The 13199-nt window shown below is 42.3% G+C and overlaps 1 protein-coding gene across 2 annotated transcripts in view; it reads right to left on the bottom strand.

Moving 5' to 3' along the window:
- Positions 1 to 13199, bottom strand: part of CREG2 (cellular repressor of E1A stimulated genes 2) — a 65752-nt gene that overhangs the window by 12140 nt on the left and 40413 nt on the right. For both annotated transcript variants that reach the window (XM_085018655.1, XM_003124874.5), the window contains exon 3: positions 2432 to 2545. In XM_085018655.1, coding sequence (XP_084874781.1) covers positions 2432 to 2545 — 114 coding nt within the window. The remainder of the gene's footprint in view (positions 1 to 2431; positions 2546 to 13199) is intronic.

Raw genomic sequence — 13199 nt, 5'->3', positions numbered from 1 at the left:
AGAAAAAAATAAGTCACAATAAAGCATCATCATCTTGTCAGAGGGTATGGCCTCTGGACTACAGACCTTGTTTGGGCTAAGACCTGCTCAAACCAGCCAGAAGCAGAAGCCAGGGAGCCAGGGTCAGGGTCTGGAACAACTTTAGGTGGGCAGGAAACTGTGGTTCCCACAGAATGGCAAATAGCCCAAGTCTGGAGGCAGGCAAGGTTGGTTTGAACCCCAGTGGGGCTGCTGCTGAGCTGTGATGCCTCCCGGGCCCTTTGCCCTCTCAAGCCTGATCTCCTTGCTGATTGCGTGGGATGAGAGTGATGGTGTTCAGAGCATAGGGTGCCTGGGATGGGGGGTAAACAACTAGGCCCATAAAGCACCTGCATGGGGGAAGGCTCAGGGGAACTCAGGAAGCAGAAAGAAAAGGTTTAAGGCTTTCCAGCCCAGCTCTCCCCCAATCTGTGTATGAAACACTGAAAGAACTGTAAGCCTGAGAAACACATCTGTTCATGGGAAGATTTCCATTCCTGCAGAGGCATGCAACTATTGGGCCAAGTTGAGAACCAGCCAGAGAGGACAGGAAGGTCACTCACATTCTTCCATTTTCAACTCGCCTTCTCCCCCAGGTGTAGCCCCTAAACACATGCATTATCCTTGAGGGCGGGGTCTGTGGCTCACTTTTTTTAAACTTCATAAAAATATCTAAACTATTTTATATCTACAAATGTTATAAACAAACTTCAAAGACCGGGGGAGTGCAAACTGGGCAAAACATTTTGCAATAATGAAAATGCAATGATCGGTTGACGATCTTTTTAAAAAAAGTGGGGAAGAATCATCATAAATTTACAGAGAAGTTGAAAGTCGAGTATAAGAAACTTTTTTTTTTTTTCCTAAACCATTTGAAAGTACGTTGCCGATCTGAGACGGCAACACTCCAAATACTCATGCAGCTGAGGTGATAACGTGATTGTTATCATTTTAAGCAAACTAGTTTTGTATTTATAACTGGAACAAATTTTGGCCCCTACAAGGGGAGAGTAAGCAGAGCAAAACCTAGTCCATGAGGTGCTGGCCTGGGGTCCAGGTGGTGAGTGGAAGCTGGAAAGACCTTGAGGAGACTGAGGATGAGGGTTTAAAGGCAGATGAAGATAAGGTGGTTGGACAAGTGTGGTACCGGGACCCAGGATATTTAGTGGTGGGAATTTTGGCAGCATTGTTACCTGCAGTAATGGGGGAAATAGGAAATGAATGCCATGAACCCAAATGTCTCTTTAGATTCTGGCCTCATCTCACTGGCCATCATGACAGGGAAGAGGAGAGACTGGAACTGAAGAGTGACAGCTGACATGGAAAATGAATCATGCACACACACAGACACACATATCCATGTTTGCCTCTCTCTGTGTACTGAAAACCATGCATCCATGTGGATGAGTCCAACCTCCATCCAGCTGCAGATGCATCTCCTGTCTTCTTGCACATGGGGAACTCACTTCCATAGAGAGGAGAAACCAGGCTCTCCCCATGTACAGCTTTATTTATTTGATGATTCCCAACTGGTACAATTCCCCACCTCCCTGGGATTTAGGCGGCTGGGCCAATATACCACCTGCTTTGGTGTTACTCTTCCATTAATTTAGACAAGTGTTCATCTGCCAGTTTTCATGGCTGCACCCCAAGGGGACACCTGCCTCTGCTGGCCCCACCTCTGACCTTCCACCCTGGGGCTCCCCCCTGCATGGACCCTCCCCCCAGGAGACAGACTCCAGCACCCCTGCAGGACCACCCTTCTCACCTTTTGCGATCTGATCTCCTACCCCGCCCCCACTCCTTGTGACCCCAGTAGCAGTGGTTCTTAAACTTCAGCCGCTAATTAGCATGCTCCTTTCCTGGGATGTGCTTTTCACATTTAGATTGAGTCTAATCTGCAGAGAATCTGACTCAGAAGCAGACAGGGTGGAAAGCAGAATCCTAAGTGGTTCAGATGGCTATAAGGGGTGAGAGGCCCACACAGGGGGACACTGCTGTCACTTCTGGGACTGAGCTCTGTTTATAGCAGACATTTAGAACATCTGTTAGGACATTTAGGACATCTGTTGTGTTGACTGGACCACAAAGCCTCCTTTGTCTCGGGCTCAAGGTGGGCCCTATAAAAGGTTGGAAGTTCGCAGGGACCATTGCCTACACCCTCTCACTGTGGGGCACACTCGGAAGGCAGGGACAGCCCACTGCAAGGCCACTTGCCTTCCCTCTGCTGCCACCTTGAGCGACCATGACAGGCAGTGTGAGATGGCAGGATGCCCTCAACAGGCATCTCAGATCATTACTGTCATCGCCTCAGAGGCATCAAATGACACAGCCCCAACCTCTGCTTCTTTTCATTGCATGCTTCTTTTTATTGCATGTCTCTTGGCAAACTGATCTTAAAGCATAGACCAACCTTGAAAACACGGCTTGCTTGGCAAATTCTACTTCTTCTGGAGACACTGCGACCATCTGGCCAGTGAGTGTCAACCGGGCACAGCGAGGATCTTCTGGGTCGACGATATTTTTTCTGCATTTGAAGGACATTTTTCATATATTAAAATGAAGATAGAACATCAGTTGGAAATACTAAGGATTCTATTAAATATAGAAAATAGCAGTCACATTGCTGGTTCCATCATTCAGGTTTTTACCTTACTGGAATTACTTTAAAATACTTTGGCACAGGGAGTTACTGCTGTGGTGCAGTGGGTTAATGATCTGGCTTGTCTCTGTGGTGGTGCTGGTTTGGTCCCTAGCCTGATGTAGTAGGTTAAGGATCTGGTGTTGCAACAGCTGTGGCATAGGTCGCAGCTACAGCTCAGATTTGATCCGTGGCCTGGGAACATCCATATGCCATGGATGTGGCCAAAAAGAAGAAAAAATACGTTGGCACATATGATCCAGCAATTCCACTCCGGGTCATATATCTAGGCAAAATTTTAATTCGAAAAGATACATGCATCTCTATGTTCATAGCAGCACTATTCACAATAGCCAAGATGTGGAAACAACCTAAATGTCCATCAACAGATGAATGAATAAAGAATATGTACATATATACAAAGGAATATTACTCAACCATGAAAAGTAATGAAATAGGAGTTCCCACTGTGGCACAGTGGATTAACAATCCAAATGAAGCAGCTCAGATGTGGTTCGATCTCAGTCTGGCAACAGACTGAGAATCTGGCATTGCCATAAATGTGGCATAGGGCACAGCTACAGCTTGGATTCAGTCCCTGGCCTGGGAATGGCCACATGCCATGGGTACAGCCAAAAATACAAAGAATGAAATAATTCAACTTGTAGCAACATGGATGGACCTAGGGATTATCATACTAAGTAAAATAAGCCAAAGACAAATCACTTATATGTGGAATCTAAAACATGACACAAATGAACTTATCAGTGAACCAGCAACAGACTTACAGACACAGAGGACAGGCTTGTGGTTGCCGGGGGAAGGGGGAGGTTAGTGCGGGAGGGATGGATTGGGAGTTTGGGATTAGCATATGCAAACTATTACATATGCAGAATGAATGAACAACAAGGTCTTACTGTACAGTGCAGGGAAATATAATCAATATCCTGGGATAAACCATAATGGAGGAGTTCCCTTCATGGATCAGTGGTTAATGAACCTGACTAGTATCCATGAGGACGCAGGTTCGATCCCTAGACTCGCTCAGTGGGTTAAGGATCCAGCATTGCCGTGAGCTGTGGTGTATGTAGGTAGCAGACACAGCTTGGATCCCATGTTGCTGTGGCTGTGGTGCAGGCCAGCAGCTACAGCTCCGATTGGACGCCTAGCTTGGGAACTTCCATATGCCACAGGTGCAGCCCTAAAAAGACAAAACAAACAAACAAACAAAAAAACATAATGGAAAAGAATATGATAAAGAATGTATAGAATTCCTGTCATGGCTCAGCAGAAATGAATCTGACTAGTATCCATATGGATGTGGATTTGATCCCTGGCCTTGCTCAGTGGGGTAAGGATCTGGGGTTGCTGTGTAATGTAGGTCGAAGACGCAGCTCGGATCTGGTGTTGCTGTGGCTGTGGTGTAGGCTGGCAGCTGTAGCTCCGATTGGACCCCTAGCCTGGAACCTCCGTATGCTAAGGGTGTGGCCCTAAAAAAGACAAAAAAAAAAAAAGAATATATATATATATATATATATATATATAACTGAATCACTTTGCCATACAGTAGAAATTAACACAACATTGTAAATCAACTATACATCAATAAAATTTTGAAACCTGAAAATACTTTGCACAGGCAGTGTGACAGGTGTGTCTGTGTGGGCTGGATGTCAGGCTACATCCTCAGGGTGGTAGACAAGACCAGAAACACCCTATTCAAGAGCACACAGGCCACGACAAGGCTTCGTGTGGTCCCCGTTGGGAGCCATTGCTCTGAGTCGTGTTGCTCTGCACAACTCTGGGGGGTGCCACTCACTCCAGATACTAGGAATGGTGCCCCTGGAGTAACACAGTGCCTCTGCCTGGACCCAGCAGTGGCCAAGTAAAGGATTTCAGGTGTCACCATCAGAACAGGGAGGTTCCTTACTGAACGTGACGGATGCTGGAAATAGCAGCGGTGTGACAGCATTGCGACTGCTCGCTGGCTTGTGTTTCCAAGGTGGCAGCGTTCTTCTAACATGTGCTTTCCTTATAAGTCAACTGGCAGTGAAGGTGTGCAGAAGCAATGAAGAGGCCCCCCACCCCTGCCCCTAGTCACGAGAAGCTGCCTATTTCTGGAAGAAGCATAAATGGGAGACTGAATCTTCACACGTCCAGACTGTGGCTTCATCTTAAGCCTGGAGAGAAAACTCCTTCTGGTGCCAGCGCCCTGCAAACTTCCCAGAAGTTCCAGGATGGGGCAAGACGGTGACAATCCAGTCCTTTTTTTTTTTTTTTTTTTTTTTTTTGTCTTTTTAGGGCCACCCTGGAGGCATATGGAAATTCCCAGGCTAGGGGTTGAATCAGAGCTACAGCTGCTGGCCTACACCACAGCCACGGTAATGCACGATCTGAGCCTCGCATCTGTGACCTACACCACAGCTCACAGCAACTCGGGAGGCTTAACCCACTGAGCAAGGCCAGGGATCGAACCCCTATTCTCATGGGTACTAGGCAGATTTGTTTCTGCTGTGCCTCGACGGGAACCCCCAATCTATTCACTTATGTTCACATAGTGCTTTGGGTATTTCTGAGATGCTTCTGTGTATATTCTGTCATTTGCTGCTCTAAGATTTTTAACTTTTTGGCCAAGGGTGTTTGTACATCACCTCCTTTTGTTTGGTCTTCTTGACAACCCCAGGAGGCAGGTGTGAGTATTGACCTCATTTAGAGATAAGGAAAATGAGACTCAGGTGGACTAAGTGACATGTCCTGGGCCATGGAGCCTGCAAGGGGGCAGCTGGGGCCCCCAGAGCCCAGGGCCTCTGGTTTAAAGCAGGAAGGCAGCCACCTGACAAAACCTGGCACTTGTATCTGGGCGATTCCCAGACACACCCTCTCTTTCAATTATAGTTATTTAATTATAATCTAATAATAGTTAAGGTTGGGTATCTCCTTCATCTTCCAGATCCTATGAGTTCTCAGGGTTTACAGATTCTTTCTTTTACTGTCTGATTGTGGCCACTTAGATACCATGCTTAACAACATTTTAATTTTTGGTGAATGTTTTCAAAAAAGCTCACCTTAGTGGGGAGAAAAAGCTCACCCTAGGGGTAGAAAAAAAAAAAAAGTGGCATGCAAGGAAAAAAGTGTGTGGAAAAATATTTACCACAGCATCAATTATGATGGTGAAAACGGGAAGGAGCCAAAATGCTTAACAGTGGGGGAACACAGATAATATTTTACCAATACTATCCTTTAACAGGCATGAGATATAGGAGTTCCTACTGTGCTCAGTGGGTTAAGGACATAGTGTCTATGAGGGTGCAGGTTAGATCACAGGCCTAGCTCAGTGGACTAAGAATACAGCAGGGATGTAAGGTGCAGCATAGGTTGCAGATGCAGCTCAGATCTGGTGTTGCTGTGGCTATGGTGCAGGCCTGCAGCTGCAGCCCTGATCCAACCCCAGCCTGGGACCCTCCATATGCCACGGGTGAGGCCATAAAAAGGAAAAAAAAGAGAAAAAAAATGAGATAAGTTATAGGTGTACATGGTAAAGATATAATTAAAAATATTTAGCTAAAGAACAATATATGCAGTATGATCCCATTGTAAAAAGAAACCCTAAATATTATATATGTGTGTGTGTGTGTGTGTGTGTGTGTGTGTGTGTGTGTTTACATATACATATGTTTGTAGATGCTTGGAAAAGTTCTTGGAAGGATATATTCCAGGGATAGAACTTTCCTTATTTCAAGAAAGGGATTTGAGGTCCTCGAGATAAAAGGGGTGAGGGAGTTGTGGCTCAGTGGATTAAGAACCCAACATAGTCTCCATGAGGATGTGGGTTTAATTCCTGGCCTCACTCAGTGGATTAAGGATCTGGCATTGCCACAAGCTATGGTGTAGGTCATAGGTGCAGCTTGGATCCCACATTACTGTGGCTGTGGTATAGGCCGGCAGCTTCAGCTCCAATTTGACCCCTAGCCTGGGAACTTTCATCTGCTACAAGTGTGGCCCTAAAAAGGAAAAAAATGAATAAATAAAAAATAATGTGTATTTTGGAGTTTCTGTTGTGGCTCAGTGGGTTAAGAATCCAACTAGTATCCATGAGGATGCGTGTTTGATAAAACAGTTAAGTCCCTTTTAATTTTATATACTTCTATACTATATTCTTTGACTATTACAATTACCTAGTGTAGAAAAGTGGTTTTCAGGTGCTGCAGGTCGGGGAAAGAGGGAGAGTTTGGTCAAAGGGTACCAACTTTCAGCTCTCAGATGAAAAAGGTCTGAGAGTATAATGTATAACATGGTGACTGCTGTTAACAACACTGTATTGTAGAGCTGAAATTTTCTGAAAGGAGAACTTAAATGCTCTCACACAAAAGATAAATGTGGGAGGTGACAGACGTGGTCATTAACTAGATGGCGGGAATTCTTTTTATATATGTATCAAATCATCACAATGCGTACGTTAAATACCTTACAATTTTATTTTTCAGTTACACCCCCAATAATTCTGAAAAAAAGACAAAAAAGAAAATAACACATAACAATATGTATTCTTTGAAAGTTATAATTATGTACCACTACCACTATTCAGAGGGAAAATAAAAGCATAAACCAGCTTCCAAGTAGATGGATAAGTGAAAAGGGACCTTTCTGAAATTTTATTTCAGGACCCCAGAAATTTTTGTTTGTTTGTTTTTTTTTAGGGCCACACTTGTGGCATATGGAAATTCCCAAGCTAGGGGATGAATCAGAGCTTCAGCTGCCTGCCTATGCAACAGCCACAACACAGGATCCGAGCTGCATCTGCGACCTACACCACAGCTCATGGCAACGCCGGATCCTTAACCCACTGAGTGGGGCCAGGGATTGAATCTGCATCATCATGGATACTAGTCAAGCTCATTACCACTGAGCCACAAGGGGAACTTCCTATTCATATATTTTAAAGTTTATCAATCCTCATGAAGACAGACCCTTAGACTCTGTAGCCAGGAGAACTGGATTTGTATGCTGACTTTGTTGGGTTTTGTGTGATTTTGGAGGAATGCTTTAATTATAAGTTAATAACAGTTAAGGTTGGGTATTTCCTGGCTAAGAGGACTTTTTTTTTTTTTTTTTTTCATTTTTTCTCTTTTTGGCCAGGGATCAAATCCAAGCTGCATTTGTGACCTATGCCACAGCTGCAGCAATGCAGGATCCTTAACCCACTGTGCTGGGTCAGGGATCAAACCTGAACCACCAGAGACAACTGCCAGGTCCTTAACCTACTGCGCCACAGTAGGAACTCCAGATGCTGAATTTTAAAAGCTGTCAATCATTTCTGGATGTAAACAGGCCCAGCAGGCCAATGGGAGCAGATTTCCCCTGTTCCTGGAAGAATTGGCAGCACAAGCTGCGCACCTGTGAAGGTAGAGGATGTCCTGCCTGTGGCCCCACATGGAGGGTGGCCAGACCAAGCCCTGTCCCCTTGGGAAGGAGGAGTGGTCAGAGTTGGCCACTGTGCCTTGGGACCTGGGGCCTTTAGGGGGAGTACTAGGATGCAAGCCGGAGCCACAGTAGGTGCTATGATTGCCCCCTTTTTAAGATTCAGCAATTGTGCCTCAAGTGGTTTAATTGACCGGCTCAACATCAAGCCATGAAGTTCACAGGGTGGATCCTGTCCCAGCTCCATGAGGCTCCACAGGCTTTGCATTTGCAGGTGACAGCTCCTCCATTGCTCTGAGATTCACTGGCTTCATCCATTAAAACTACACCCCCCAGAAGAGGGGGGCTTCCAGCTCTGGGACCTCTATACCCCTGCACTTGGATTTAGCACAGCCCCTGCCCCACATGGTACAATTTCCAACAGTGTCAGCTTTCCTCAACAGTCAGTAATTTAAAGGTGTCTATTTTCCAATAAATGTAACAGGGATATGTTACAAAACAGAATGGAAGTGCATATTCATTTTAAAGTAAAATGCATCTTTAAGGAAATGTCATACTCCACCCTCCTACCTTCACTGCCCAGACTTTCCTGTCTTCTGCTGTATGTGGATGATGGACACTTTCACAAATAAATGTTCTGCGGGTGTTTCCTAAAGGTTTAGAAATAAAATCTAAAAAAACTTAAGAGCATTTAACAAATTACTTTAGAAATTCAAATTAACATAAAATAGGAGGGAAAAAACCCTCTCAAACAGTAAGTCAACTTTCTATCTTTGTGGTGGGAGGCACCCTCAGGTACCAGTCAGTCCTCAGGTCCCTTTCCCTGATGAATCCCACTGCCCCATGAAGAACCCAGAAGGGCTACTTTTCCAAGCCCTTAACTTGGTTCCCAAGCACAATGTAGTGGGATCCACCTGATGCCCTGATCCCAAGTAGGTGACCAAAATATCTTCTTTTAAGTGAATGGCAGCATCAGACTTTATTGAAATGAACACAGGTGGCATCAGTGAATTGAGTGTCTCTAGGGGACAACCTCTGGGGATGAGTATGCAGTGATTCCTTTCCCTAGAGAAGCACTCCAGTTCAGCCCCTCCCACACTGTAGCTTGCAGATAATCTGGGGCAGATACATTCTGGGAGAGCTCTGCCACAGAGGCAGCCCAGGTCCCAGGCAGCAGCACAACCACCCTGATTCCTGCAGCTGCAGCACCCTAGCTCCTATCACCAGACTAGCACTAGGTGTGGGATGGACACAATGGAGAAAGACACATGACTTTGGGCTGCTTCTGAGCAGAATTAGACACCTGTGTGGGCAGTGCACAGGTTTGCTGTAACCACTGGACCTCACTTGTTTCACTGATCACCTCCTTTAGGAGAGAGCATGAACTTAAGGGCAACAGAGCCTTATCAAACCTCAGAACTTCTATTCCAACAACTGAGGAGCGGACCTTGCACCCGACAGCACTGTGACAGCCACAGAGCAAAAAAGGAGGGCCCACTCAACATCTAGTGCAGACTCTGGACACCACAAACCAATCACATTTCCCTATGAAGGGGACAAAAGCCAGGATACGGGAGAAAGACATGGGTGGCATCCTTGCACCAAAAATATTAGACTCACATGGTCTACACAGAGACACTCCCACATAAAAACACCCCCTCAAAACCAGTGTAGATAACTATTTCTCCTAAATTCACAAAGACAGAGAACATTAAGTAAAATGTAAAAGCAGAGGAACTACTCCCAATTAAAAGAACAAGACAAATCTGACAGAATTGATGAGACTTCACCAGTCTACCAATACCCAAGTTCAAAAATGAGGTAATAAAAAGGTTAAAGAAATTAGGATAATTTCTTAATGAAAGATTACTAATAGAAATACAGATCACTGTAACAAGAAACTAGAAATTATAAAAAAGAACCAATATAAAATTAGGTAACTCAATCGCCAAGAAAAAAACCAATCTAGAAGCAATGAATAGCAGAGTAAATAATGCAGAAGAATAAGTGAAGTTTTAAAGAAATCCTGATACTAAAAAGCCCTAATAAATCAATGATGATATCAAAGATAAAATCATAAAATACATGGAGACAAACAACAATAAAAACATAACCCTACAAAAATCTATGAGATGAAGCAAAAGCAGTTCTAAGAGGGAAGTTTATAGTGATACAGGTTTTCCTCAAAAAACAAGAAAAATCCCAAACAAACTAACCCATCACCTGAAAGAATTAGAAAAAGAGGAACAAAAACTAAAGTCAACAGAAGGAAGGAAACAATAAAGATCAGAGAGGAAATAAATAAAATAGAGTTTAAAAAATTGAAAAGATCAATAAAACCAAGAGCTGGTTTCTTTAAAAGATAAACAAAATTGATAAACCTCTAGCCAGGCTCACCACAAAGAAAAGAGAGAGGATACAAATAAAAAAATGAGAAATGAAAGAGGATAAATAACAACTGATACCACAGAAACACACACAAAAAATCATAAAAGAATACTATGAATAGTTATATACCAACACATTGGACAGTCTAGAAGACATGGACAAACTTCTAGAATCATGTAGCATGCAAAAACTGAGTTAAGAAGAAACAGATAATTTGAACAGACTTATCACCAGAAGAGAAATACAATCTGTATTCAAAAAACATTCCTACAAACAAAAATCCAAGATTGAATGTCTTCACTGGGAAATTTTAGCAAACAAAGAAGAACTTATACTTCTCCTCAAACTATTCCAAAAAGTTGGAGAGGAGGAAAGAATCCCAAATTCATTCTATAAACCCAACATCACCCTGATACCAAAACCATACAAAGACATTACAAAAAAAAGAAAGTTACCAATATCTTTGAATAATATAGATGAAAAATCCTCAACCAAATATTAGCAAACTGAATCCAGTGATACATGAAAAGGATTGCACACCATGATCAAGCCAGGCTCACTGCAGAGTCACAAGAGTGGTTCAACACATGCAAATCCATGGATACACCACATTATCAAAAGAAAAAACAAAAACCACATGATCATCTTAATAGCTACAGAAAAAGCATTTGATAAAATTCAACATCCATTCATGATAAAAACTTCTCACCAAGGTAGGTATAGAGGGAATATATCTCAACATAATAAAAACCATTTATGATAAATACATGGTCAGTAGAATACTCAATGTGGAAAAGCTGAAAGCCTTCCTGTTACATCTAGGAACAAGACAGAGATGCTCACTCTTACCACTTCTACTCAGCATAGTATTAGAAGTCCTAGCCATAGCAATCAGACCAAATAAAGAAAATAAATAAAAAGTATCCATGTTGGAAGAGAAGAAGTAAACCTGTCCCTATTTGCAGATGACATGATACTCTATATAGAGAACCCTGAAGACGCTACACAAAAACTATTAGAATAAATAAATTCAGCAAGGTAACAGGACACAACGTTAATATACAGAGATTGATTGCATTTCTTTATACAAACAATGAAATATCAGAAAGATAAAGTAAAAAAAATCCTATCTAAAAATCATGTCCAAGAAATGCCTAGAAATAAATTAAATCAAGGAGGGGAAAGACTTATGCACTGAAAACTATGAAACACTGATAAAAGATATTGAAGATGATTCAAGGAAATGTAAAGATATCTCATGCTCTTGGATTGGGAAGAATTAATATTGTTGAAATGGCCATACTACCCAAAGTAATCTATAGATTTAATGTGATCCCTGTTAAAATACCCGTGACATTTTTCACAGAACTAGAACAATTAATACTATAATTTATGTGGAAGCACAAAAGACCCAGAATTGCCAAAGCAATCCTGAAGAAAAAGAACAAAGCTGGAGGCATAACCCTTCCAGACTTCAGACAATACTACAAAGTTATAGTAATCAAAATATCATGGTACTGGCACAAAAACAGACATATAGATCAATGGAACAAAATAGAGAACCCAGAAGGGAGTCCCTGTTGTGACTTAATAGTAACAAACCCAACTAGTATCCATGAGGATATGGGTTATATTCCTGGCCTCATGGCATTGCCATGAGCTATATTGTAGGTTGCAGACATGGCTTGGATCCCATATTGCTGTGGCTGTGGCATATTCCAATAGCTGCAGCTCTGATTTGACCCCTAGCCTGGGAACTTCCATATGCTGCAGGTGTGGCCCTAAAAAAAAAAAAAAAAAAAAAAAAGCAAAAAAATACAGAGCCCAGAAATAAACATACACACCTATGGTTAATTAATCTTCGACAAAGTATGGAAGAATATACAATGGTGAAAGAGTCTCTTTAGTAAGTGGTGCTAGGAAAGCTGGTCAGCTACATTTAAATCAATAAAATTACAACACTCCCTCACAACATATACAAAAATAAACTCAAAATACTTTAAAGATTTATGTATAAGACAAGACACAATAAAACTCCTAGAAGATAACATGAGCGAAACACTCTTGGAAACAAACTGTAGCAATGTTTTCTTAGGTCACTCTCCCAAGGCAAAAGAAATAGAAGCAAAAACAAACAAGTGAGACCTAGTCAAACTTAAAAGCTTTTGCACAGCAAAGGAAACCATAAAAAAACAAAAAACAAAAAACAAAAAGACATCCTACAGAATGGGAGAAAATCATTATAAATGAAGCAACCAACAAGGGCTTAATCTCCAAAATATACAAACATCTCATGGAGCTGTATATCAAAAAAACAAACAAAAAACAATCAAAAAATGGGCAAAAGATCTATCTATATAGACATTTCTCCTAAGAAGACAGACAGACGGCCAATAAATACATGAAAATGTGCTCAACATCACTAATTATTAGGGAGATGCAAGTCAAAACTACAGTGAGGAATTACCTCACACCAGTCAGAATGGCCATCATCTAAAAGTCTACAAACAATAAATGCTGGAGAGGGTGTGAAGAAAAGGGAATCATCCTACGCTGTTGGTAGCAATGAAAATTGGTGCAACCACTATGGAGGCCAGTATGGAGGGTCCTTAGAAACTAAAAATAGAAATACCATGTGATCCAGCAATCTCACTCCTGGGCATATATTCAGAGAAAATTGTAATTCAAAAAGATACATGCACCCCAGTGTTCACTGCAACACTCTTTACAATAG

Source organism: Sus scrofa, chromosome 3 (assembly GCF_054392235.1).
Source record: "Sus scrofa isolate SSC_HxYL_T2T_F1_AM1 chromosome 3, Sscrofa_HxYL_maternal_Yorkshire_Landrace_v2.0, whole genome shotgun sequence".
In the NCBI taxonomy this organism is placed as follows: domain Eukaryota; kingdom Metazoa; phylum Chordata; class Mammalia; order Artiodactyla; family Suidae; genus Sus; species Sus scrofa.
Note: the sequence above shows the minus strand (reverse complement) of the source record. Positions and strands in the feature narration are given on the sequence as shown.